We start from the raw sequence: 27,338 nt of genomic DNA, 5'->3' as shown, positions 1-27,338 counted from the left end.
GCAGCCCTTATTTTACTAAGCATAACATGCTCAAAGCAAATCAAATCTACTATTTCAAACTTATGCAGACAATACACAAAAGAAAACTCTACGGAGTGGATCAATCTGCTTCACAACTTTATTTATTGAGAAATAGTAAACGTAGAACTCCTAAGGTGCGTACGAACTATGGAAAACAAAAAATCGATTATCAGATTCCTGCATTACTAAAGACTATGGAAGATTACACTGATTTTGCACTGTCATTTTATAAGTACAAGAAAGGGATAAAACAAATTATTATAGACAAGGACATTTGTTACGCGTTGTAGAAATGTTTTGTTTTTGTTACCTTGGGTTCACCACTGGACATGTGAATACTAGAACTTCTGAGTTTTCTTTCTTTATTTTGTTGTGTGAAATGAACATTTTTTTCAGTCCGTTGAATGAAATGTATTTTGCGTACACAGGCATGTGTGTTTGGGCAGAGGGAATGATACAATGATTGTGCCACCTTTTGCACTTCTGTAAACTGTGGGGGGTAGAGGCCCAGTCAGGCAGAAATGCCTTTTGCCACTACCTCCCTACCGGGCATGGCCCGTGAAAAGCTCAATAAACTTTCAAACTTTCAAACTTTCAATTGTGTAAATCGGCTACCTCAGCGAGGCGGTGGTGTTTCAATGTTAATAAAAAATGATATGAGCTACGAACTTTTGTCGGAATTTTGTCTCTCGACCGATGACTATGAAGTACTCTCGATAAGAACAAACCAAAATGTTGTGTCAGTGTTCTATCGCCCCCCAATGGCAATATTTTGAAGTTTTGTGAATTTTTGGATGGCTTCTTTGTGTTTATTGAAGGTAACCAGTACAACGTGATTTGGGGTGGGGATTTCAATGTTGACATGTTAAGCGATAATAGTTCAAAAAGCAATATTACTATTTTTTTCCAGATAAACGGTTGCATGAATGTAATAAATCAACCGACACGTATTACTAGCACATCAGAAACATTGCTCGATCTATTCATCACTAATTTTGACCGGCAAATCGTGACATCCGGTGTGATAGCTTGCGATATCAGTGATCACTTCGCAACTTTTCTATGTATAGGTAATGATATCGGTAAACGCAAAGGCCCTAAAGTGCACACTTTAGTACAAAGTATTACCACTGACCGTCTTGACTACTTCAAAGATAACTTGAGGAATGCAAACTGGGCGGGGGTTTTAGACAAAACTGACGCGAATGAAGCTTACGAGGAATTTCTCCTTATTTTCAAAACTATTTAAGTGAACCACTTTCCCAATCGAAAAGTAAGGAGACTAAGAAAAGCCCGGAAACCATGGATAACGGCAGAATTAATTGCAAAGGTACAAATAAAAAACAAGCTATATCAAGCTTTCATTAAAACAAAAGACCCAGACAAGCTTAAAATTTTTAAGGCGTTCAGGAACAATTTGAACAAGGAACTAAAGAAATGCAAAACCGTCTACTACCACAATTTGTTCAGCTCAATTCCCGGCCGCACTGACGTGATGTGGAGGAAGTTGAATTCTGTTTTAAATCGCAACGACACGCAAAACAGCATTGAATCTATAACACAAAATAACGTTGAATTGACTGGTCGTTCTCTCGCTGATGTACTTAACGACTTTTTTTGTAAATCTAGGGGGGGGACTCCAATACAACTAATGCTCGCAGTTATATGAACCGAAGAATTCTGGAAACTTTCTATCTTAATCCAGTCACTGAAGATGAAGTGGTGTCAGTGTTTCGTAACGTAAACGTTAGTCACAGTTGCGACGCCGATGGTATACAGATACGCCCAGTACTATACGTTTTGGACATTATCGGCCGTTACCTGGCGTACATTTTTAATCTCTGTTTAGAAACGGCCATATTTCCCCAAAAGATGCAGATAGCCAAGGTGATAGTGCTTTATAAGCAAGGCGATAGAAATGACATAAACAACTACAGACCTGTGTCACTTCTCCCAGTATTTTCGAAAGGCTTAGAAAAGATTATACATAATCGTTTTATTGTGTTTTTGGAGAAGCATAACGTCATTACAGAATCTCAGTTCGGATTTAGAAAGAAACGTTCTACGGAACTAGCTTTGCTTGACCAAAAAGAATTTATACTGCGCAACTTTGAAGATAAGAATATAGTACTGGGCATATTCATCGATTTTACAAAAGCGTTTGACTACATTAACCACGAGTTGCTCATTCAAAAATTAGAGTTTTATGGTATTAGGGGACATGCAGCGCTTCTCATTAAGTCGTATTTAGAAAAACGGCGTCAGTATGTTAGTATTCAAGGTCACTTTTCTGATATCAAGCCAATTAAGTCTGGGGTACCACAAGGAAGCATACCTGGGCCATTGCTCTTTAATATGTATATTAATGACATCGTTAATATTGCGCAGCAAGTGAAGTTTGTCCTTTACGCGGATGACACCAGCCTCTTTTTTTCAGGTAAGAAGTATAATGAAATTTCGCACGTAGCTAATGACACCATACAAGCTCTAGACACATGGGCTAAATCAAATAATCTCATAATTAATAAAAAGAAAACTAAGGCGACCTTATTTTGCCCCAAAAATAAGAACCCTGAACTTACGAGTGATATTTTTCTAGACTCTTCGCCTATTGAAGTGGTAAACACGTTTAAGACTTTGGGGGTGTTTTTCTCTAGGCACATGTCTTGGACTGAACACGTTGACTATATTATTTCTAAGCTCTCTCGTATCACTGGTATGCTGCATTGACGTTGTCATGATCTTCCAAAAGGAGTTAAGTTGCTTTTGTATAACTCATTGTTTTTATCTCATCTGAATTATTGCCATTTAGTTTGGGGGACGACGACAAAAAGCAATCTGCAGAAACTATTTCTACTGCAGAAAAGAGTGTTACGAATTGTGTGTAACGTGCCTTATGATTCTCACACTGACCAACTTTTCAGAGAGCTGCGTGTAGTGAAGATATTTGATCACTATGCTTTCAGACTTAGCATAAAGTATAAACAGGAATGTCGCGTGTTAAACAGTTTATTATTGTCATTATCATCACTTCGAAAAAACGCTGCAACATATTCCACCCGTCACTCCGATGTTTGGGCAGTAGAAACGTCACGAACAGATTATGGCCTCCAAATGATTAAAATAACTTTGCCAACATTACTGAACACTCTTATGGGCTCTAATTTTGATGTCGAATCTTCCAATATGTGTGCGCTTAAGGATTATTTTCTTTCTAATTAAACAATCCTTACTGCTGTTGATTAGCTAGCAGATTTTTGCTTTTGTTCTTGTTTGGTTAATTTTTTGTTGTTAGGTATTTTGTATTATATAAATTCTTGTGTATGACTTCCCCAGTGCTGTGTACCTGTGGGGGGCTGAGGACCAGTCAAGCTGCTTGCACAGCTTTTTTCCTCAGCTCCCACCATACTTGTATGGTAAAATAAAGTCATTATTATATGCGAAGATGGGCAGTCTAAGTTCTTACAGCATAGCCTACAACATCTGAGTCGAAACAAACCTTACACAAAGCGGCTCAGAATGCCGTCATGGGGCGTTAGTGCACAGAAAGGCACTCTGAAAGGTGGCGCCACCATCATCTAACCGCACGAACCACACTGGGCAGCACGGTCGCTTCTACAACGGAGGCATCCCTGCTCCCAGACCAGCTTCGACAAACCACGTGACATCCTTAAAAAAAAAAAAAAAAAAAAGAAAGAGAAAAGTCAATGCACTTGCGTAAGGAGGACAAGACCCGTTCCCAACAGCTCTCCTTAAAAGAGATTACGTCAAAACAGCACGTCTAAGATGCAATCGCAAAACAGGGGGAGAAAATAAAATACCAACAAAAAAAAAGAAAAAAAACAGGACCGACAGAAACCTCCATGATATCTTATCAGCGAGCCACCAAAATTACTCCGCATTTACAAGAAAAAAAAATGGCGCCTCGAGTAGAGGGGCTTTGTAAATGTGAAACTCATTCAAACTCGGGTCGTGTAGTACGTTTACTCTCTCAGCGGCGCTAACTGCCTACTCGGCTGTTACGGCCACCTAACCATGGCAAGTTCGCACTCAGTCTGCATGCACAATTAGGATTAGTACAGTATATATGGGAGCACAGTGAGTCCGCTCCATTTTCGGGCTTTCGTTTTCTTTGTAGTTGCCGCTGGCATTTTAGTGGATGTCGTTCGTGCGCACGGCCTCTCCTCACCGTTTCGTCTAATTGCAGCCGAAGGGGGGGATAATGCCGCCGCATTATACGCGGGCCCGGTGCCTATACTAGGCACTAAACTGCAGCGTTCTCTCCTGCAGGGAGTCCTTAGAGCGCTTGCTAGAGCGTCCCTCAAGAAGGAATGCCAGATCGGGTAATGCTTCACGCCCTGGCGTGCGCGTGCGCGTTCCGTCCAAACACGTAACGTCGATTAGGAGAACGCGGCAACGGCGGCCCACGCATCGCGAAGAAACAAAACAAAAAACCCGTTACTATAGCCGAATTTCCGCGTCCTCGATCTCCCGTTGGCGTGCGCAAAGCAAACACGCCGTCATTAAATAAGCGGCGCGGATAACTCCACGGCCCGATTCGAAACAACGAGCGCGTCATTAGAAAAAAAAGAAAGATATAGCATAGAAAAGTTTGGCGAAGTCACTATCCGCCAATATATACAGACAGAGACAAACCTGCTATAGGGCCTACATTTGGAGGAAAGATAAGAAAACTCGTTTATGTCCGCGTACATACATGTATACGGCCCACGGTGACCCGACCAACGTGCCATCGTCGTCTGCCGAGTTATCGACATTCACGGGACCTCATGTTTTAGCAGCGATAATTACTACGGCAACGATCTCCCGCCGTGAGTACTTCGTGCTCCTTTCACAAAGTCTCAAACTTTCTGGGGGCAACAACTGAGAGAGGTGACCAATATCTTGTCAGAACGAAACAGGATCACTGCAGCTTGCGGACAGAAACAGAGCGAGAGGAGGACACGAGAGCGCGCGGGGACGTATGCAATGAGAAACAGCGCCGAAAGTACATCGTCGTCGGTGTCGCTTGCCGTCACCGCGCACAATGAATGCGGAGTGCGTTTGTTCATGCACGTGACTGGCCTAGCCGGGCTATAGCGAACTCGCAAAGGACGCCGGTCTTGGCATTCTGTAAGTGGGAGCTCGTTCTGAGATTGCACATAAACAGCGGACTCAAATACGGCGTACAGTGGGATACCCTTTATGCCCTGTATGTATAGAACACGAGGTATTGAAAGGAGACGTCCACGCGCTGAGTTATCGACACAACCGGCCGATTAATACAACGCCTCAAAACCTTTCAAAGCCTTCCAACCTCCAACGTGAACATATAACGTCATTACCGATTGTTTTTCCGCTCTTCGATCGCATCCAATTTCACGCAAACACGTCCGCCCCACTGCATAATACACGCTTCGACGACGCGGCGCCCAAACGGGGAGTGTGCAGGCGGCCCATCAGCGCGCGATGGAGAACAATAGAACGCCGAGGTCACGGTCTCTAGAAACTCGATTTCGTCACACGTCACGTGACTGCAGGCAGGAAATTACGCACAAAGAGCGCAAGCAGACGGTAAGCTGACCGAGTAGTCCGGAGCACTGAAGCGCTAACAAAGCGAGTCGTCGTTAACCCGCGAATAAATCTCGCGAACGAGAACGACCCACAAAGAGACTGCCGGGCCCAGTTCAACCGGGAGAGAAGACCTTCTGTTTATTGCCGGGGTGTGATGGGAGGCACACTTGGGCGTTAATTGTACGCGTATACCACAGCTCTGACCGTGCACGTCCGGTTACGGTCCGCCTGTTATAGATTGGAGGTCGCGATTCACCGACTCCTGGACGCTGTTGATGCGTCTGGGACCAGACCCAGTTGTTTTATCCGTGGCCGGAAAACTCGTTTAAAAATCGGCGTCACGGTGTCAAGTCGTGCGATCCCGTCACGTCACGCGACCTGACGTCACGTTACATGGCCACGTAACGTGACGTCACGTTGCATACGTCCCTACATCTGATAACGTTGCTGATACCGTAACGTCACGTGACCTGGCGCGGCCTGACGCACGGCACGTGCTCAGGTGACTTGTAGAGGCACAAACCTGATGCCACCATAATCAGCTGATGATGGCATGGTATACGGCTACAGCGACGCCTACATAGATCCCACCTTCAATTCTGTTAAAATATAAACGATAAGAAAAGCAGGCTTTCCAGATATCCCAAGCTGTACACCTCTCCAAGAGAGACACCTTCACTCCACGCGCCGGAGTCGAGTATATCTTTGCGACCCACAATATTGTCGCAACGAGATCCGACAAGAAGGGCCCCACCCCCGAATAAACGAGCTTCGAAGTATACATATAAATATAAATTAAGGCAGTGGAACAGCCGTAGCACAGCAAACTATCAGCCTACAGCAGAGAGGATAGAATTCATGGGTCTTTTTCACGAAACTGAGCTTCTTTTCTTGCGGTTCTCCAGGTCTCCCAATTATATAGGTATTTTGTTTCAGTTCCCTTCGGTTTCAGTGAGGGCCACTAGAGATAAATCTTTTTGTGACACCTCCATGTGGAGCACTTCGTCCCAATCCAAGGCGCGCATTGACGTCATGTCAGCGCCCATTATAGTGGCCTTGGTGCTCGCGAAGTAAACACGAGTGATAGCAGACCTGCCAAAGATATCTTCGCGAGCATGCTGCACGTCCTGGCGGCTTGTCGGTGTCGGCTGTTTCTATTTGTCGCCCTAGTGGGACTCGGCCATTAGGAATGAACACCAGCATGCTTCGGTGACGTCACGTGCAAGCCATGTATGCGAGCGTCCCAACGCGAGGCTGACCTCCGAACAAACAAAGCCACCAACGAGGCTGATTAGTACACCACAGGAAAACCACACCGAGTGTCCCCGACGGCGTCCACCGTCCCAACATCCGGGAAGCGACGAGATCACGTCCACTACTCTTTCAGTGACGGCGGCGGCAGACTTTTTCTATCCGCGAAATTGTTTCGCTTTCCTGTCCGATTGTCTCGTGTCGTTAGAGTGTATCTTCCGTACGATCAAAACCTGGCTTAACCGGTATCCACGGCTTACTACTGACTGACCTCGCTGCGTTGCGTATACGCTACGGTGACTCTATAATCACCGAGTTCAGTTTCCCACCCAGCTGCCGCTTTCGATGTATAACGAACGGACATTGCGGACCGCCGGACATTGCGGACCGCCGGACATTCGCGTATAATTACGGCCGCACGATGTGCGGCAAAAATGCAGCAGTGAATACCATTGACTGCGCAGGAAAACGCGTCCCTTAAAACGGAGACAGCATAGTGATGAAATGATTTTTCAACTTCTTCCTGCTTAGCTTTCCTCCTCAACTCAAAAGCGAAATGAGAAGTCACGCGATCGTGACGTGGTTGGTCACCGGTACGATGACTCGAAGCTTCCACCGTCCTTTTTAAGCGCACCGTGGAAATGTAATTCTGTTCTGTGTACGTTTATACGGCCGGATACACCATGGAACTTAGCATTCGCAAGCGATGATAAATGCCGTCGCGGCACTGATTAGGCACGAACGCGAATTCAAATATTCGCCGGCGGATTGACTGTTGGCGAGCGCATACGGCCGAGTGACGGAATGCCTGTGTCCAAGGCGTCAGCTGAGGTGGGCTGACGTGCTTTCGGTACCGCGGACGTATCAGTGTGAAAAGGCGAAAAGCTTTCGAAGGAAAGGAAGTACGAATTAGTCCGCTATACTTTCGAATTTCCGCACCGAAAAGCAGGCTTTTGACTTTCTGCCCTCTTTCTTTTGGCACACTAAACGATATACTGCGATTAGTAAGATTCCAATCTAAAATTATTTATCCCAGCCTAAATTTTTAGAATAAACTTCCAGGTGCTGTTGTTACTCTCGAGTCGATTTCTCATTTAAAGGAAAAAAAAGAAACTTGTTTGAACAAAAAAAAAATATATATATATTTGTGTTTTCGGTACGTGTCTGTAAGCGGATTTGTAACACTTTTTTATTGTGTGTGTGTGTGTGTGTGTGTGTGTGTGTGTGTGTGTGTGTGTGTGTGTGTGTGTGTGTGTGTGTGTGTGTGTGTGTGTGTGTGTGTGTGTGTGTGCGTGCGTGCGTGCGTGCGTGCGTGCGTGCGTGCGTGCGTGCGTGCGTGCGTGCGTGCGTGCGATGTAAAGACTGCAGTGTACATTCCTTGTTTTGTATTATCCACTCCTTGAAGGGACACTAAAATACTTTTCGAGATCCTTGTTTTATTGTTATAACTGAATCTACGAGCTTTAATCATCCTAAAAAGAAACCCAAAATTACATTCATGCGCGGCCGATTTGAGAAATTAAAAAAAAAGTGATAAAAGATCGCGACGCTTGCCGTTGGCACAGGACGACAGATGGCACTACCGCACCTTGAATACGGTCGTACGACGGACGGCGATTGCCAGCCACTCGAGAGCGATGGGTCCCGCGTGGACGACCAATGACCGGTCGGTCGCTCGTGCACGCTGGAACCCATCACTGGCGGCTGGCTGACACGCGCTTTCCGTCGTTCGACCATATTCAGCAAGGTTCGGTAGCGCCATCTGTCGTTCTGCGCCAACGGTAAAACAGGGCACGGCGTGGCCTGAGCATCTCATTATCGATCCTCAGTCCCTCAGGTTGCGGCATTAGCCGACAATAACACCGGAGGACGAATCACGAGGCAAGAAACGTAAACTTTCATGAGTCACGCCCCTCAGCTGTCAATTACCATCATTTTCCGCGGGCCAAGTCAAGCATGAACGCGGCACATCTCACGTTCTTGATGCTGAGTGGCGAACGATTGAAACGCATAATTGATATTTATGATCCGTGCCGACTATGTTCTTCGTCAGCTATAACAAAAGAAAAAGTTGTGTGCATAGTTTATGCACTGAGGGAAATGGCTCTCACAAAAGTTAACTGCCCCCCCCCCCCCCCCAAAAAAAAAAAAAAAAAAAATTAAAAACCTGTAAAAGTATGTTTCTTTTTTTTTTTTTTTTTTGCTATGGGTTTTGGGGGGATGACGAATATCGCTGAATAATATGGGCTCTACTTCGAATATACTGAGGAAACCGCTAACGAAATTCGGGGGGCTAGACTTTTGCAAAAGTCGGAAACGATTCGAGCGATCTGGAGCGGCAGATACCTTCGGACGGCTCGGCGCGAGAAAACGTGAAGCATTGCGCTTTCCGTGTGGGAAAAAAATGCCTCGTGTGGCTCGTCTTCCGAAAACCGCGTACAACGGGTTTCGAACGGTTTGATTTCCGTCCGACTCTAAGTCCATTTTTTTCGTATCATGCGTTCCAGCCTTTACACTCTTAGAAAAAAAGGGGACCAAAAGGAGGTAACAGACCACCTTTACCACCCTCCTCCCGGCCAGGGGGGAAGCGCTCCGCTTGTTACCTCCTCAGGCGCAGCGGACACTAGGAATGCGGTGCTACAAGGTGAAGTTCGCCTCGAAGGGGCACCAAAGAGGTAAATATTGCCTCCCAGAGGGTGCACGTGTTCGAGCACTGCCAAAGCCTGGGCGCTGCGATTGGCTGTGGAAAGGCGCAAACCGGTTCGCTAATTGGTCTCCTCGTTTGACACGTCATTCTTCGCGCATGCGTGGGAGAGCTCTCGCCGGGCCGACCGGGAGCGTCGGTGCCTTCCCCGCCGACGGTCCCGGTCATAACGGCATAACGTTCTTTCTTCTCGAACGTTCGACGGAGGCGTCCCTGCGCAGGAACGTTCCTTATTGTTCTGTTCGGCTCAGTCTCTTCTCACGAGGTCACTGAGAGCAATGCATTGACTTCAGTCAATGATATTGCTTTAGAGTCACATTTTTGTAATTTCCGAACTCACAGCTTTTTGCTTTGTGCAGCATTGGCATGCTTAATTTATTTCAGTGTACTTCATACTTGGTGCCTGAAAGCATTCGAGGGTTGTGGTTCCATGTTCACACTGATTTGTGCTTGCAAGGTTTAAATACAGCTCATTAGCAGCAGGAGATACAAGCCCTTTCTTTTTTCCACATTGGAAGAGCAAATCCCGGAGTCTGCTTTCCTCTACTCCAGCGTTCATTCCACTACTATGGATAGGACGGGCATAGTGTACTGCTCTCCTTGAGTTGCAACGTACTAGTCATTGCTACTCGTGTATTGGTTTGTATTGCTGTTTGCAATATATGTGATAAAGAATCTATTTTATATCACAGTGCGTTCATTTTGATTCTGGTTTGTACAAGACTCAGTCATTTGAGTTCACCCCAGTGAAGCTTCGCTATTCCAAGCAGTGTTCCAAGCATTCACTGTTATTTTCCGGGTAGACACCGATTGTTCATGTACTTTTTGCGATAATTTTATTGACTGTCGCGAACTAGAGCCCCGAAATTTGTGTTGTTCCAGATGCCTTCATTGCGCTTAGTGGTTTCATCTTAGAACTGTTATAAGATGTATAGTCAGACCATTGATTTTTATGCCATTTTGTTTGTGACAGCCACAATAAAACATTGTCATTTACTTTCAGAACTGGGCCGTCTTCATCTATTGTAAGGCCCACCATTTAAACATGTACTATCACACCCAAAAAGGGCCATAGTACCTTGTTTTAGGGGGCAAAAGTGATTCCATCAAGTGTACATTTAACCTGTATTAGGGGGTGAACTGGGCCAGTTGGTTGCTGTTATACATGATGGGAAAAACAGTTCGGAAATCGCGGACTACGAAGAACAAACACGACAGGACAGCACTGTCCCGTCGTGTTTGTTCCTCGTAGTGCGCGTTTTCTGAGCAGTTTTCCTCGTCGTGTACATTTAACCCCAAAGTGGATCATAGTTCCCTCCAAAAGGAGGTAAAACAACGCCCTCAATTACGTCGTCTTACCTCTCAAAAGGGTTGAAATTACCCCCTAAAGGAGGCAAAGGCTGACCCTGAAAGGATGCACTTTTTAACACCAAAAGGAACTAAGGTTACCTCCAAAAGGAGGCAATGTTGCACCCTAACCAAGGAGGTAAGTTTGCACCCTCGTTGCAGGCGGTAACGTTACCTCCAAAAGGGGTTGCCCTGTGTGCTCGTCGTTTTCCCCCCTCAAGGAGGGTACTACAGTACCCTTTTTTTTAAGAGTGTACGGGATGCCGATGATTGACGCGGCGGGAACGAACGAGGGAACCCGGTTTGTTCTGTTCCTTGGGTTGCGTAACTTGCATTAATGACACAGCCAGCAGGAATCCCGACCTTTCGGCCAAACTGAATCTAGTTGCGGGTCTCGTAACAGGTCGTCGCCAGGATCGCCAACGTAACTTGTCAGTAACTAACGAGGCAGATTCAATGCCAAGGCAATTAAGAAAACGCAACTCTGATTGATTCTGAGCGTTACGTGATGGACCTGATTATAAAATGCGAAACAAAGTTACCGAACAACGAAAGAGAGGCTACGATCAATACAAATGCCCATTTATTTGCTTTCCCGCAAAGATCTCGAAGTAATAACCAACCTGTACAAAAAAAAAAAAAAAAAAAAAGATAAGGTTTTTTTTTAGTGAATGTGACATTGAACACGGCAGCGCAATGTGACACTGAACAAGACTTTTGGCATGCTTACAGTGTGCTCATATGAAAGACTTCATTTTTAGGTCGTCTATTCTAGTTGCCTCCCCATTCGCCGACCGCCCTCTTTAGATTGCAGCGATTGGCTCTTGGAGCCCTCCGTAGGAAAGCAAACACACTAATATATTTCGTGCAGAGCGTTGAACGAAACAATACCTACTCTCAGATAAAAGAAGACCTTTTAGGGATGATATCTGAACACTTGCATGCAATCCATATACCGGCAAAATTAAGAAGAAAGTGTTTCGTAAACGCTAGTTTTGAGCACTGACACAAATAAGGCGCGATTAAGTAGCCGAGAGCATGAATAACACCACCGAAGAAAAACATTGTCTGCTAGTAGGTAATGCAACAGAGAGTCACAACCTCGGTGGAAGAAACACATTTAGGCGATGACTCCGGCCGCTTTTCCCGCGGGGAGCGAGCGCCCAGATCGTATTAATGACTAGCCTCGAGCCAGTAGTACTTAGTTACGCGCCGCCGCGGAGGGCGCTGTGGTATGAGGTCTGCTGCACAGTAGCGTGTTCGCCTTTTCGCGGTGTGGTAGCGTGCGGCCAGTGGCTGGCCTCGTGTTTTGCTTTGGTGCTGTGTAAATCATAGGTGCCACCATCGTGCACAAAGGTGAACCTTAACCCGACGAAAAAGAGGAAAAAGACGAAAGAGAACACAGATTTACGGACTCTGGCGACTTGGTGGCGACATGCACGGTGGCGGTGAGGTACAACAAGAAGCGGTGAGCGAGGGGATGGCGGGACCACCGCCGAGAGAAACAACGGGGGTCGTTCGGTTTGGGAGGGACCCCATATTTGAGTGCCACCCATCCCCGTGCCAGTGAAGCGTTCGGTGCGCCGAACATAATGTGGGCGCCGCGTCAGACAGAGAGTCATCACCTAAATCTTTCTTCCACGGTGGTCACGACCCGATTCTTAGAAGGCGCGCGGAACGCCTGCACAATGGCGGAAGAACCGACACTGCGAAACGTGCAAATGACTACGCAAGAAGGCGATAAAATGGAATTAGTATAGCACCACGGTCCTTAGATTAGCTGCGCTGGAATTTTTTCGTCACACCATAGGAAAGCTTTCCCTATGGACAAATTGAAGCACCAGAGAGAGCCGCCGGCTTTAGGAATTAAAAATACCAATCACACCCCTCGAAGAACCTAAATTATTTACGCACGTTCGGAGAAGCCACCGTGGTGAAAGTCGCTGGATGCGTCCAATCTCTCACAGAAACCCCAACGGACGAGTTGAAAAGATGGGAGATTACAAACGCCATCTATACTTTAAACGTAGAGAAAATATTATTTCGAAATAATTGGAACGCCACATTAAAGCTGCCACATCTGCTTTAAAAAAAAAAAAAAAAAAAAGGAAAAAACGTTAGTTTGTTTTAGTAAAAATAATATCTTTTTTTTTTTTTTTTTTTTTACTACTTCTTACGTCAGGGCCACTTGTGGTGACAACATTCACTAGGCCGGAAACCGCCGAAGTTTCTAGAACAGCATAGTTCATCTGAAGAGCGTGGTAGTAGCTCCACGCTTCGTTCCAACTAGCGTAGCCAACGCTGGGAGCCTACGAGTCAGTCAAATAGCGCAAAGAGCGTAACGTTACTGCGCTCCCCACTTTCTCTGTATGCGCGCGTTATTGCCTTCCAATCGAACCAAACACAGAAAGTAGGCAGCGACGTTACCGTTTTGTTCCAAGGACGTGCAGAAATTCCGCATCTTCCAACAGATGAAAGACTCTTGAAAGTATTAATCTATTGTTCTAATTACCTGACACGACAAATAATCACATTCATGTAAACACCTGTTATCGTGAAAACAATGTACGATTCAGTCAGCTTAATTAGTGTCTTCACTAGAACGGCGATCGAAGCACCAAGTCCGCCCAAGCACGTGATTGATAGAGACATTAATCCCGCTTTCGTCATACCCTATTCGATGCTGACGTATTTACATAACTAGAAACCACGGAGGCGACGAGAAAGAAGACGGGAACGATGTGCAAGACGCGATGAATTTCTTCCCGCGTGCTTCTATCACCCGCAAAAATGATAGGTTCGTCCTATTATATGATACCCATCGACAGAATTATGCAGCAGATTTTTATAAGCACATAACGCGCTAATTTGCTTCTTTCATTATTATTATAACTCGTTTTTTTTTTATTTTGTTAGCTAATTAACGACTTAGTTTTCGTGACTCTTCGTTGCCTCTGGTCTTTAGCAAAAAATAACATCATTTAGGCACCTAAAGCCAACACTTATAATGGCAGTCTCGCCTTGACCTCGACTAGAGCCGTAATTCTGCACAAAGGGCAAGTTGCTCCTTTTTTGCCAAGCAGGCAAAAACAACGCAATGCAACCCGTCAACCTTTCGTGTTTTTTTTTTTTTTCTTTTTTCTTTGGGATTTTGCAGAGCTCTTTTATCAACCTTCTCTTTTACCACTAAATGGAAAGGTTGACGGTTCTGACCAGGGTCCTTCACAACGCACAATTTGTTGACATTTCCAAGGTTTGTCGTCAGGCGCCGGTACAACGCGGTTCGAGGAAGATGGAACTCAACATGTAACTCTCGCGAAAAACATCTGTCGACTCACGAGTTACGACACAAAGCGTTAGAACTATGGCCTTCCATTTTTACTTACACCGCCCGCAGCCATCGTCTTTCATTTAGAGATGGATGTTCACGAGCCAGACCGGCTTTGCACTGACCACTGGACCACGCGACTAATTCGCATAAATGGAATTCAACGCGAACTCACCAAGGAATAAATGAGGCGGCAGGCACCCCCTAAGGCATCCATTCGGAGCCATAAAATAATCCCTTCCCCAATTCAAAAGTTAAGAATTATAGTCGAACGGTGGTACAAATAAATAACGGAGCATACTATATGCGGTACATTTTGGCGTCCAGCAAACCTTCTCTAAGGAAAATCACAAAAATGTTCTTTTATTTTTCAAGAACCTCCGAGGCGCATTACGAAGAAAGCTGAAGTAAAGAACCTGTTCGAAGGAACTTCAGCTATCGATATTCGAATACAATCCGGACATGTTGGCCTATTTTTAGAAACTTATGAGCTCTCTTCTTAAAACAGAAGTTGGTTGAAAACGAAAACAAACTAGATTATGTTAACTTTTCAAAACCAGTATATAAAAAAAATAGAAAAAGCACGAAGAACAGAAAAAGTTTTCACCGTCGGCCAGTAGAGATGATGCACCTGACGTACCAGACGTCCACTAGGCCTCAGCTGATCACAATGTCCGAAGCTGAAGAAATGAAATGACAATGACAACACGCAGAGAAAGATCCACCCATGTAAACTATCAGTTATACTCAAATTAAAAAAAAAAGAAAGCTGTTTACAATTCCCTGTAATGCCGAATTAGAGCGCAGCTCTTGAGGAGGAGGAGGTGGTGGGTACGAAGAGCCCTCCTCTCCTCCTCCTCCCTCGTGACGTCACTCATGAGTCACGACTCTCGTTACGTCACTTCTAACTCTCGTGAAGGTCACTGTGAAGGTCGTGACCTTCACGAGTGACCTTTGTGACGTCACGTGCGACGCCATGATGGGAAACGTCCCATAATGCAACGCACGGTTACGCCGACGGCGACGGCGACACCGCTGAAGCCGGAAACAAGCGCCTAAAAGCTGCGCTCTAAAAAAAAAAACAGTTCAAGAAAAGTGGCACAAGACTTCCTCTTGACGATCCTGACTATTACCATCCGCGGATATCGTGGACATTTGTGGCAGAGTCAACTATTCGATGCAATAATCCACAGGTCACTGTCGTCGTGGTCGGCAGTAGAGTGCCTCTTCGGCGTCACCAGAATCGTATAAAAGAAAATCGACCCTCTTACACACAATCGTGACAAAGGCAGTCGTAACACCGAATGGACTGCCTGTAGCTGAGCGCTGAGCCCGGAGGAACTTGTAAACATTTTATGCAATATGCTACATAAAAGACGGGTTCGAATTGCGTCGGGAGACAAATGCAGCCAGCGTTGCGACCCCTTACTAATCATTCCAAGCAGAGCTCGGAGTTCTGATGTCTCTGCGCGCGCCTTCGTCCCCTCCTCTCTCTCGGTTTCTCGTCGCATAGCACTCCAACAGTTTGACTTTGCTTTGGCCCTGCTCCGCGCTGCTGCTCGAGTAAGGTCTGGGATCAAAAAGGTTTAAAAAGCGCGATAACGAGGACCAAAAGACACGGACACAGCCAACGCAACGTGGACATTTTACGCGCTTGCTGTACTGCCGGATTTTCTTCAGGTCAAAGTACACCGGAGGCGACAGCGAGGCACAAAGTAGACAGAAGTGCTGCGTCAGTGTTCGGCTGGGAGCCGTGTTCAGTCAGTGAGGAAAGGGGTTCCAGCCGAACGCTGTGACGCACCACTCGTGTGACGCTCTTCCGTTACAAGAGTGCCAGACCGAAAAATGCTAGCTGCCAACCATAAAACACGCTCCGTGTTAAAAGAAAAAGAAGAAAAAACACATTTGACTCTAAAAATTCCGAAATGCTGCTACCGCTTGAGTGCGACGACGTCTTAAAATGGAAGAACAAAACATTAAACGGACACAGCTGCGTATTTGAACCCGGAATCATTGCAACTAGAAAAATAATTGTTGATGAGCGCTTTAAATAAGGAAGCTAAAACTACGGACAGCTGGGGGGGTTCAGAGCGGAATCGCCGTACATACGTTGCAAAGGTAGCGCGCAGACAATTTTGTTTTTTTGTCGCTTCACTTTTAATTTTTTAATTTTTTTTATTTTGATATATTTAATTGCGTAGAAACATGGCGATACTAAAATTCGTATCCTCCGAAATTAAAAGTGAATCGGGCAAGTGCTTCACGGGTTGACATTTGACAAATTCGTTCGTGTAAAGCCGGGGTCACACTGCTTATACGTTATACAAAAGACAGTCTGTAAACAGAAGTCATTGCAATATCCGCGGTTCGAATGCCGCGTGCCCAAGTTTCTTCCTGAACCCACTACCATGTGGCATTCGAAGCATGAATCTCGCAGTCACACCCGGACGCCAACCGTACTTAGATCCTTCACCGCTGCGTGAGGAGGGCCTGCGCATGCGGAAAACTCTTCCCGAAAAAAAAAAAAAGGTCCAATGAAGTGCAACCGGGGGATGTGCGGCACGCGTGTTATAGGTGAAAGTGGAAGCGGCCGCAGCCAATGTCTTCAGAGGCCGCGCACACAACCTGGCAGTCAGGATTTGGCCGGGTATGTTACGGACGTTCTGAGCTAGCAGCCTAGCGCTGACTGACTGTCAGTGGACGGTCCAGACAGATTTTTACTAAATCTACTTAACACGCTGCACGACTCACTACCTAATCGGAGCAGGAATCAATAAAAGCAGAATCGAATGACGATAATGGGAATTTATCTGACGAGCACCGATCGACGTACTTTGGCTGTCCGAAAAAAAAAAAAAAGACGACAAAACCGCAACAAATTGCATCCACTTAGAAGAGAGAGAAGGACTCCTCGCAGAGCGAGTCACAGAAAGAGCGTCGAACCATCGGCGCACAAACAGGAAGCCCGGTTCCTTCGGCCATTCATCGCAATTTCCTGCCACTAAACGCCGCGGCAGCACCCCGTGCAGGGACCAGCCGAGTCATCGTGCCAGAAGAGCTCCCCTCCGCCAGTCGACTTCTCATCCAGTTTCTCTTACATTCCGTTTCCCTTTAGACGAACCACAGCGTATGCGTTACCAGCCATCCGAGCCAATCCGGCGCTGCCAACGTGTCACGTGACTCGACGCCCTGCGCATCACCGTGCCCCAAACCTGAAGGCCACGTGACACTTACACGAGATTGGATTGGCTCGGATGGCTCGTGGCGTCCTCCGAGACCCGAGTCCAGAGCACGTGTCGTCCGGAAACACGCCGTTCGTCCGTATAGCTAGGGACGTCCCAGTCACTCGAAGGCAATCAACGTCACCGGAAGCAGATGAAGGAAACGCCGACCGCACGTGCACGTCACATTGATCTGTGGCACGCTTGCCCCGGAATCGTTCATTACCCTAATAAAAATTAAAAAAAAAAAAAAAAAACATTATTACACATGCCACAGCATTATGTTCGATAAGGTCGGCGGAAGATAATTTCGGAAAGCGGTTACGTTGCCGTTGTAAAATGGGCACTCTCGAATAAACGCGGCGAAACTCGGAGGATTGGTTGTGTCCCCTTACGTCGCTTCGGCATACGTTGTTGCGTATTTAAACATGAAGTTAATGGTCGTTACATACTGCGTGAGAAAGTTGCACACAAAAGACCCCATTCAGTCGTTCACCTACCATGCACTTCTCTCAAGATGAACGACACAGAAACGTATGTGTAGGTTTAGGGCACATATATCATTCAGTATGTGCCAAAGCAAGGATCGCGTGACAACAAGCGACCAACTGGCGCACCCGCGTTCGCTCTCAGACAGGAAACTCGAAAACGCTGCTCGGAGAATATAGATTTACCCAATCCGTTAACGACCGACTGTTTCTTTTCGTACAAAGTTTTCCTATAAGTCACGGAAATATTTCTCTTTAGACTCGGAGAAGGATGGAGAGAGAGAGAGAGAGAGAGCAAAAAACAGGTTGTACCCCATATATTTACTTAGCGGTTAGAAACCGGGGAACTGGATATGGTGCAGCGTAAGTATCTATCAGGAAAAGAACGCTGGTAGGCGATGTGCCGTACAGAAATAGTGTCTGTTTAAAGTGCTAGCTGCCTCACAGTTGCTGCTATACATAGAATCCCGTATCGAGTCCTCACTCAACGAACAATTTATACTAACAGATAATTGCTGCGGATAATGATACCATGACGATCGATTGCTTTAGGCCCCAGTGCATGTGTGTGGCTGAATGTGTGTTCATCTGAGCTCACGTTTACAAAAAAAAAGTACCGGTGATTAATCTCTTTTGTCCAAAGGCAGCCCCGATAGAAGACCAACCTACATCATGTCCTTTAGAAAGCTTCTTTTTTTTTTTTTTTAACAAAAGTTTTTTGTTCAAATTCTCCCAACAGCAATACAATATATTCCAATTCAGTCCCTTCCGCTTCCCCATCATTGCACGCCATACCGTAACCAAATAACGAGTAGCAGACGACTTCCACGGCCGTTCACTTCCTTTTTCAATATCCGAAAATACGAGTCAAACGGCAACAAAGCGGAATAAACCCCCAACAGCTCTTGCGTACGAAACTAACCCGACACGAAGCGTCCGATTCTCAAGTTCGGGAAATCAATAAAAAACCAGAGCGAGGAAAAAAGTGGCCAATCATCCCCAGACATCTACACGCTCGCCTCACGTCAAGGGTGCGGACAACCGCAAAGCCGTATACCTACATATACATATATACGTACACATACAGCATACTATGTATAGTGAAAAAGAAGAAATAAATCCAGCTGATCTTTTATAACGTAACCATAAAACCGTGACGATTTCGCTTGCCGTCCTTTTTCGGGCTCTTCAATGAGCGCAAGATTAAGAGAGAGAGAGAGAGAGGGAGAGAGAAAAGGGGGGGGGGAGCTTGGTTTGAACTTCCTCCGAAAGTAAGCAAACCTACACAATGCAATTGCTTAAAAAAATAGACAAACCTACATAATGTTGCTTGAAAAACAACAACAAAAGGCAATAAAATAAAATAAAGCGAAACGGACGATAGCGACGATGTGAGCGGCCAACACAATGCCCCGGCATGGTTAGTAGTTAGAATTTATGCACAAGCGTGGCGTGCCGAAGGAGCATTTCCTACGCCGAGCGGAAAACAACTTCTGCGCACTCACGGGAGCACGTGGGGATGATTTCGCCGAGCTGCTTTGCAGTGCCGTGCCCAGCAATAAAAACAAACAAAGGGCATGAAGATCGCGCGTACGGGTTCACGGCCGAGTGAACAAGATGCGTATCTTCCTCCCTCGCATATCCTCTGCCACACATGCGCTCCATTATCTGTCGCCGGTCGCAGCAGCGGCCCCGGCGTGAATTCTTTCCATCGTAATATCTTCCAGGATGAACAATCGTTTTCGTGGGAGGGTGAAAAAGTCAGACAGGAGGAAAAAAAAAAAAAAGAGGAGGAGCTGTTTAAAACGTATGTTGGATTTGTTTGTGCTCGGAAGGGGCAAGGATGATGATCCATACGCGGCAGGTGAACAATTTGCATCCTCCTAAAAAAAAAAAAAAAAAAAAAGGGGAAAAAAAAAGGAAAATTAAGGTCATTTGTAAAAGGGTCTATCAGATGCATCTTAGAAGTAAAATATTGATACTAGCAATCTTAATTTTTGATCATGCAGTAACAAAAATAAAAAAGAAACACGTACGACATATCTTCCACCGACGTTCCGTTTTATTTCGTAAATAATATTAATGCCGTTCCTTTTATTTTTTTTATTTTGCTTGATCCGAAAGTTACGAACCGTCCGGGCTCCTCAAGAAAACCGAAGTCAGTTGGAAGATTCATGCCTAAAATATACTACTACGGACGACTCGTAGCTTTGGTCTACAGTCCTAGAGGGGGGTATACAGAGTAAGAATTTAAACTTTCAGTACTACTCCTCCTCACACTGAACAGTACACGTAAGTGAATTACAGCTTAAAGAAACCGATGAGGTAAATAAATAACAAATGAACCTCGGTGTCCCTCTTGATAAACTAACCGCTTGTCTTTGCAAATCAGTTGCCACCGCCGCAAATACGAACATAAAAACACACGCAATCGACTTCCGCTGTCGTTCGCACCTGCTACCAAAGCAATGACCTCGTACAACTGAACAATTATAGCGAGAGCATCACCGAACCTGCAACTTGCAACACCCTCCCCCCCCCCCCCTTTTTTTTTTTTTGGTCTGTCCGCAACAAAAACGCGTGAATTCTCACCACAAAACGTCGTTGCCACATAAATTTAATACATAAATAGAACTTAACGGAAAAATAAAATCTGTATATGTACTGTGTTAGCACCTTCCGATAGAGTTATTCGACCCGCCACAAACAAAGTTTTCCGGGAGGAGCGACACGTCGGAGGGAGAGTATCGCGGTTAGAAAGACGCACGTTTGAGGCGTGCGAGCGATCCTCACTTTGGTTGCGACTTGGTACCGTACACATGACCTCCTCACGCCGGTGATGTTTTCATTTTCGCAGTACCTAAAAGTTTGGCGCAACGCGCGTCTCGTACTTGCTTACAACAGAAAAGGCTCATTCCCACTGCCCCATTTTCTTACGTTAAGTTACGTTACGTATAAGTCACCGAAACATTCTTGTCTCGAGTGTCGCGTGTCATGCTTTCTCCTTGAACTGGTAGCCTCGCTTTATATGGAGCACAGACATCTCGGTGACTTCAACGGAATATTTCGTAACGTAACTTAACGTAAGAAAATGGGAATGAACCTTAAGGCTGCATTCCCACTGGCGTTCGAATGGCAACCGCGAAGTGGATCCCCTCGCTTTCATTACAATCTTCTACTTTCATCATCACACGCGCGTTAATTGGTATTGCATCTTTAGACAACCGCGTTCGCAATCGCTTTGCGGATGCGCTTCTGTCACGAGTGTGAATGCGGAGTCAAACGAGTTGGGGCAGTGTGATCAAAGCTGGAGAAGACGAACGCACGCGGTGCACCTCCAGTGGGGTTTAAAAGTAACAGACTCGCGCTCTTCTCTTCTTCCAAAATGCCACAGAAGATTATCTCCGAGCATAATTAGGTAATACGTGCGTTTCCGACTCTCTAATTATAATTTTTTTACGGATAATTATCGTTTTCGCTTTCAGATGATTTACTTACTCAAGGCTGACGGGATTATTGCGCGCGAAGCACAAATCTGCGACGAAATTCAGTTAGAAAGAATAACACGCATAGGATTAGGACGATGAATGGTTTGACCACACCCTCTGAATTTAGTCTCTTTCAAAAAGAGTAGAGTCATCTAGCTGTTGTTCTGTATTTTGTTAAGAATATATTTTAAAAAAAGCCTAAGAGACCACCCAGTAAAAAAAAAAAAAAAAAAAAAAAAAGAAACGGAGGGAACAATACTTAGCCCGTTGACTAGACGGCACAAGCCGTCGCTTATCCGAAATGGTTCAGCCGTAATCTTCCATCCATTCCTCTCCTGCAGGTTTCGAAACAGGCGAGCGCTGTACCTCTGTCTATTAGTTTAATTTACACTGAGTCACTGAAAATTTCATCACAAGCTAAGCTAAGCTAAGCTAAGCTAACCTAACCTAACCTAACTTAACATACCTCGGGCTCGCAATTGTATCGCCCGGCCAAAGTGACGGTTTAGACAGCGGACACAGCGGACGCCATCTAAAGTAAAACAACCGTCTTTTGACGCATGAAAGAGTCGTCACCCACAAAACGCACGAACTAATTAAGTCAATCGATTGATAGTAAGTACTCCATCACCAAGATCGGGTGGGCGACTCCAGTAATGCGCAAATAAACAAATAAAGGAACGAAACGTCGGCGTTTCAACATTCAATCAAATGTGGCTTAGAGAAATGACAGCAGCGCAGCCAAGCTCCAATGCCCGTAGAACGTCGCCTGCAATCGATGTGATACTCGCCATATTGCACACCTTAACGAGCGACATAAGAAAAAAAAAAAAAAAATAGAACGCGTCCTCGTGTGTTTTACTTTTTTGATGCAAAACAAAACGCCCCACTTGTTCTTTTTTATAAGATTCGGACGTCGCAGGTAACGTGCTACAAAATATTTAAAAATAAATGTCAAAATAAAGGGGCGGATCAACGATGCAGGGCACGTTGCTGATCGTCCCGACAGCGCGTCTACGAGAACAACGAGCGTGAGTCTGCAGCCAATTTCCGTCTGGTGTACAACGTACAACGTTTAATGCAGGCTTCGCGCATCCTAAGTTCGCAAAAAAAAAAAAAAAAAAAAGAAATCGGAATACTTGCGTATTTCACTTTGAGCTGCTTGCCGACGCCACCGCGACCCAGTGACGCCGCCACGCCACCAGAGTCGCCCCGACCAACGTCCTGCGCGGAAACGTGAAGCACAGTTAAACGCCACTGCATTCACTTCCTACAAACACATTCACATCGGACGCTTAAAACAATACCCGCTGGTTCCGTCAGAGGAAGCACGGGGGCCCCCTTGAAAACAACAACAGGTCCAACCCCATCCGCGATCATAACGGCACGCTGCTATAGATAACCCTCGCGCACTCACGAAGCTCGGTAAAATCACGACAGGTTTGTAGACAGACGGACGTATAAGCGCTGCACAAAGTAAAGACCGAGCACGTCCAGCCATCACGCACCGGAGGAACTTCATGCAAGAGTAAGTTTAACTGCGGAGAATCCCTTTTTTAAATAGTCGCGTCGCTAAAATTAGAAGCGTCATGCGTCCGAATCTGCGCGCGTGATGTAGCACGGGCCCATTCAGTGAGGTGCTCGGCCCGTATTAATTCCGACGGGACGACGTGGAGTGGCGAAGTGTATATATATACACACACATTGCAAAATGTGGACCGGCGCGAGGCATCGTTTTATTAAGTCGCAATCGCACTGCAGCACATACAAAAGACCGACTTCAGACGCCCTGTCTGGGGCGTCTTCTTTTTCCTGCACGTCAGTCTTGTCATTTTGGTCGTAGAAAGCTGCCTGCAGATGTGTTCGAAACATACATGTCTATGAAGCAAACGTGCTTAGAGATTATTTCGCCATCATGTGTGGAGCGAAGCCTTTTTGGTGTGATCAGTGTGACTAGAGTTTGTTCCGCGCGTATCCGGCGGTGACCGACTTTCCATCTTTTAGACAGTGGCCCCCTTGCGTGCACACCGCGTCAAGAACAGGAAAACGTGCGCTCGCAGCCGCCGCGCACAGGGATTATCGCTCCAGCTATACGCGAAGCTTAGGTCGAGGACTATTCCGTGAGAAAGCTAGAAGGCGCTTGAAAGAAGCGACAAAGGAATTAAAGTCAACTGGTTTGTCCTTTATTGCGTTGTTTGGTTGATACGCGTGTATGTAGCACGTTTTTCTCACTACCAGACTGCCACACCTCCTCCACTTGTCTCACAAAGAAGGCTTTCACGAAGAGGAAAATGACAACCTCGTTTTAAAAACCTTCCCTTTCCTTCGCCCTCTAAAAAGAAACGAAACAAAAACAGCGACCAACTTCCCACTTAGTAAGTAAACTCCAACCCCGGAAAACAACACTGGACAAAACATCTTTAGCGGCGGCAGGCACGCGTTTACATCGTGAGGGTTAAATATAGACTTCTCTCGGTGAGGCAAACAGCGGGGCGGTAAAGACTGCAAACGTCATGCTTGCCGCCATTTTGATTTGCCCGTCTGACAAGAAAAGTAAAACGAGGCAGTCCGGCCGTACCGAACCGCGACTCGGCCACGTCCAGAGATTGAACGATTGGTAGCAGAGGTCAGGGGGAAGCCCGTTCCATGGGTTCGATATAAATGCAGAACCGGAGCGGAGCAGACAGTGTCTACAAATACAGCGAGACCCGGTCAAGAAAACAAAAGAAAGCCCAGTCGAGACCTCCGACCTCTACTGCGACCGTTTAACGCGGATCATACGGGTTGGCAAACGCCTTAATCCTCGACAATACACAGAGCGCGCGCTATGGAACGTTCCGCTTCGATCTTGCTCGTTCTACTTCCCCGGTAACCTTTTTCCCCCCTCCTTTATCTTAAAAGACAATTCTCTGCCCGAAGACAGAGGGACCACATTAGAGCCTGACACTCGGACCTCGGGACCCGCTATAGAGATAGCGCGAGTCCGTGACCGCTAAAAAAGCGGCGGTGCCGCCGCGAAAGACGACGTCGTCGACCGAGTGAAGCGACGCCACCCAATTGTCACGCTGTTCACGTTCGCAAGCCGATAACAAGATAGCCCCAGCCCAGTCGACAGACACTACGGAGTTTCTCGGGCAGGCTGCCTGCTCGGCCGTTGTTTGTTTTTGGTGCGCGTCTTTCGAGAACAAGGCTCTAAAAACAAACACGGGCAAGAAACGGGAAGGAAGCGGACGGCTCCCCGCCTCGGGGCAACCCTCCTCTCCCAGTTGAAATTCTAATCGCGCACTCTGTTCCGCAAGAAAGCGCAGCAGCGCGGTTTCGACGACGCCATTCAAGGCAGCTGGATGCCCTCCTTTTCAACGATGCCGACAAAAAGCGGCACCGTTATTTTAGCGCGTTGTCGGCTTTTGTTTCGAACTCGACTGCGCTCTATTCGCCGTGTCGATTGAGTTGTTCTGACACCTCGCCGCTGCAGTTTGAGGTATTATTAGCGAGAGCGGGAAAATTCGCGCACTGCCGGCCGTCTATTTGAAAGAGTGACTCGGTCGATCGATATCTGTTACACGATATACATGCACTAGCTCGTGCGTTTCGTTGTTCACGTTCAGATAAAGCCTGGTTTAACAGGCCTGATACGCAAGCTTAATTCATGACGGCAGACGGCTCCGAGTTGCAATCTTCCTGTTCACTGAAACGCTAGACAAAGGAAGGCAGACGTATTCAAACTGCACACTTTGAGAACCACTTACTTAAACTACGCAAAAACAATACTTTCTTTTTTTTTTTTTTTTTTTGTAACTGGGACATGGAATTCAGAGCAGCTTGGCAGACGTGGGAGCAGGCACACGCGGAAGACGAACAAGTATGTATACGCTCCGAGAAATATCCTCGCGAGCACTTCCCGCGGGGGAACCATCAATCACCTCTGTATTATGAGCGAACGAAGGTTCAAAAATTGTTTGGTCCCAAAACTCCCACTATACCGCTGGGACAGGTCATACACTGCACGTGCCCTAGATGCTTGATCTTCAATTGATATGTCTACATAGGCTTTGACTGGCACTTCCCGCTTCCTTTCTTCGCGAAGTAAATAGACATTTATACGGGTCGACCACGCCTCGCCTTTGTAAATAAACTTTTAAATCGTTACTTCTATTATCATCACCGAAAGGATAAGAACGGCAAGGAAGAATTGATTCCCGCCTCCAGCGTGAGCTTTCTACTTTCGATAACGCTCTTTCCTTTTCCTTCAATAAAAGATGTTTACAACAAACAAACGGCGGTCTCGTGAGCTTCGAGCGTGCACGCACAGCCGAAGCACGTATGCTGGAAGGCAGAAAGCGCCTGCTTGAGTAATACCGCGTAGCAGACGAGGCTTGCGCCTTCCTTCCCCCCTTCCGCTCCCCCTCTCCCAAACATCATCACTAGAGAGTTTTAGTAGATCGCTCCGATATCTCCGATAGCCCCGATAACAATACTATGCATGCTCAAGGGAGGCGGTGGCGGAGTATCGGGTATCGTTATCGGAGTCATGGGAACGATCTACTAAACTCTCTACTGAATGAATCCACACAGCGCCACCTAGGAGCGGAAGTTCGTCTGCTTCTTCCACATGGTTTGCGATGATGCCAGAACCAACGTTACTGGAGCAAGCTCAATTTCACGACGTGGGCTCAGTGGTGGTCACAAGAACTAGGAGCGCTGCAGTCGACTTTTACTTCCGGATTGTCTAGCCCGCCAAGTTTGAATAACAACAGTTGAGCTTGGGCAAGTTGGTGATTCAAACTGACACTTCACAGCGCAAGGAGACAGACGCACACAAAAATAAATTGCAAACACTCAAAGAAAGAACTCCCACACTGTGCGGACTCTCAACTTCCTGGTGTATTACACTTCATCTTCATCATATTTTTTTGCTATTATACACATAGACGTAAAAAGAAAGAAGAGAAAAAGAAAAGGAAGCTCTCAACGCGGTAGTAGCAGACGACGCGCGAGACAGAGAAGTAAGATCCGACTGCAGCGCCGCTAGTTCTCGTGACCGCTACCTGGGTCACTTGCCTCCGCAGGCGAGAATAGGGAGCTGCGAAACTGAGCTTGCTCCAGTAACGTTGGCCAGAACGCCAAGCTCTTATAGACGCTTTGCAGCAGCTGTGCATGGGCGCCGCCATAACCGACCTTCAGTTCCTGTTCCCCCTTATTACATTTACTTCACTTCATCGTTACCATAGCGGGGTAGGTGTTTTGCCATTTTAGTTTCTACAGTGTCCTTCTCCACAGCATTGGCCTTTCTGGAGGCTTGTAAACGCCCGCTTTAGTGACTCGGCATCTGGGAAAGACAGGAGAAGGTCAGCAATGGCGGCTGTAATTTGGCGCGTGTGTAAAGCGTCTATAGGGAGTATTCACTGGCGGCCATATCCGTGCGCGCTGCTGCTGAGCGCCTGCTGACGGCGAGCTTCTGCAGTCCTTTTGGAGCGTGCATTTGGCACCATCAAGGTTGCCGGTCTTAGCAGGCTATTAATGTGAGCTCGTTCTGAGCATGCGCTCTAAACATTGCCCTCAAATATGGCGTCCAGTGAATACCTCCTATTGGTTCTTATGAAATTTGAAAGTGCCAACAAAGATGAGGTCAAAAAAGGAAGGCGAACAGGACGAACGCTTACTTTAAACTGAACATTTATTTAAAAACAGCTAAAGCAAACAACCTCCGATAAAAATACACTGAATCACTCAGTAACGTCACTCATCAACACGCGTCTATGAAATCACTCTCTTTCTGATGCAGAAAAATTGACGGCTGGCTGACGCAGCCTTCAGAGCCATCTTTCTTTATAGCATGCGCTTCAAGCACTTCCCTCGCAGCTTTTTCGCGGGCCCTCCCCACGATCGTGGTATTTTGAAAGTTGGGCTGGCACA

The 27,338-nt window shown here is 46.3% G+C and overlaps 1 protein-coding gene across 1 annotated transcript in view; it reads right to left on the bottom strand.

Moving 5' to 3' along the window:
* Nucleotides 1-27,338, bottom strand: part of LOC8038552 — a 189,185-nt gene that overhangs the window by 96,622 nt on the left and 65,225 nt on the right. Inside the window, exon 2 of the mRNA XM_042292503.1 lies at nucleotides 22,566-22,646. Coding sequence (XP_042148437.1) covers nucleotides 22,566-22,646 — 81 coding nt within the window. The remainder of the gene's footprint in view (nucleotides 1-22,565; nucleotides 22,647-27,338) is intronic.

The sequence above is a fragment of the Ixodes scapularis genome, unplaced genomic scaffold (assembly GCF_016920785.2).
Source record: "Ixodes scapularis isolate PalLabHiFi unplaced genomic scaffold, ASM1692078v2 PGA_scaffold3__209_contigs__length_174095766, whole genome shotgun sequence".
NCBI lineage: Eukaryota > Metazoa > Arthropoda > Arachnida > Ixodida > Ixodidae > Ixodes > Ixodes scapularis.
The sequence above is the reverse complement of the archived record's forward strand: the minus strand, read 5'-3'. Positions and strand labels throughout refer to the sequence as shown.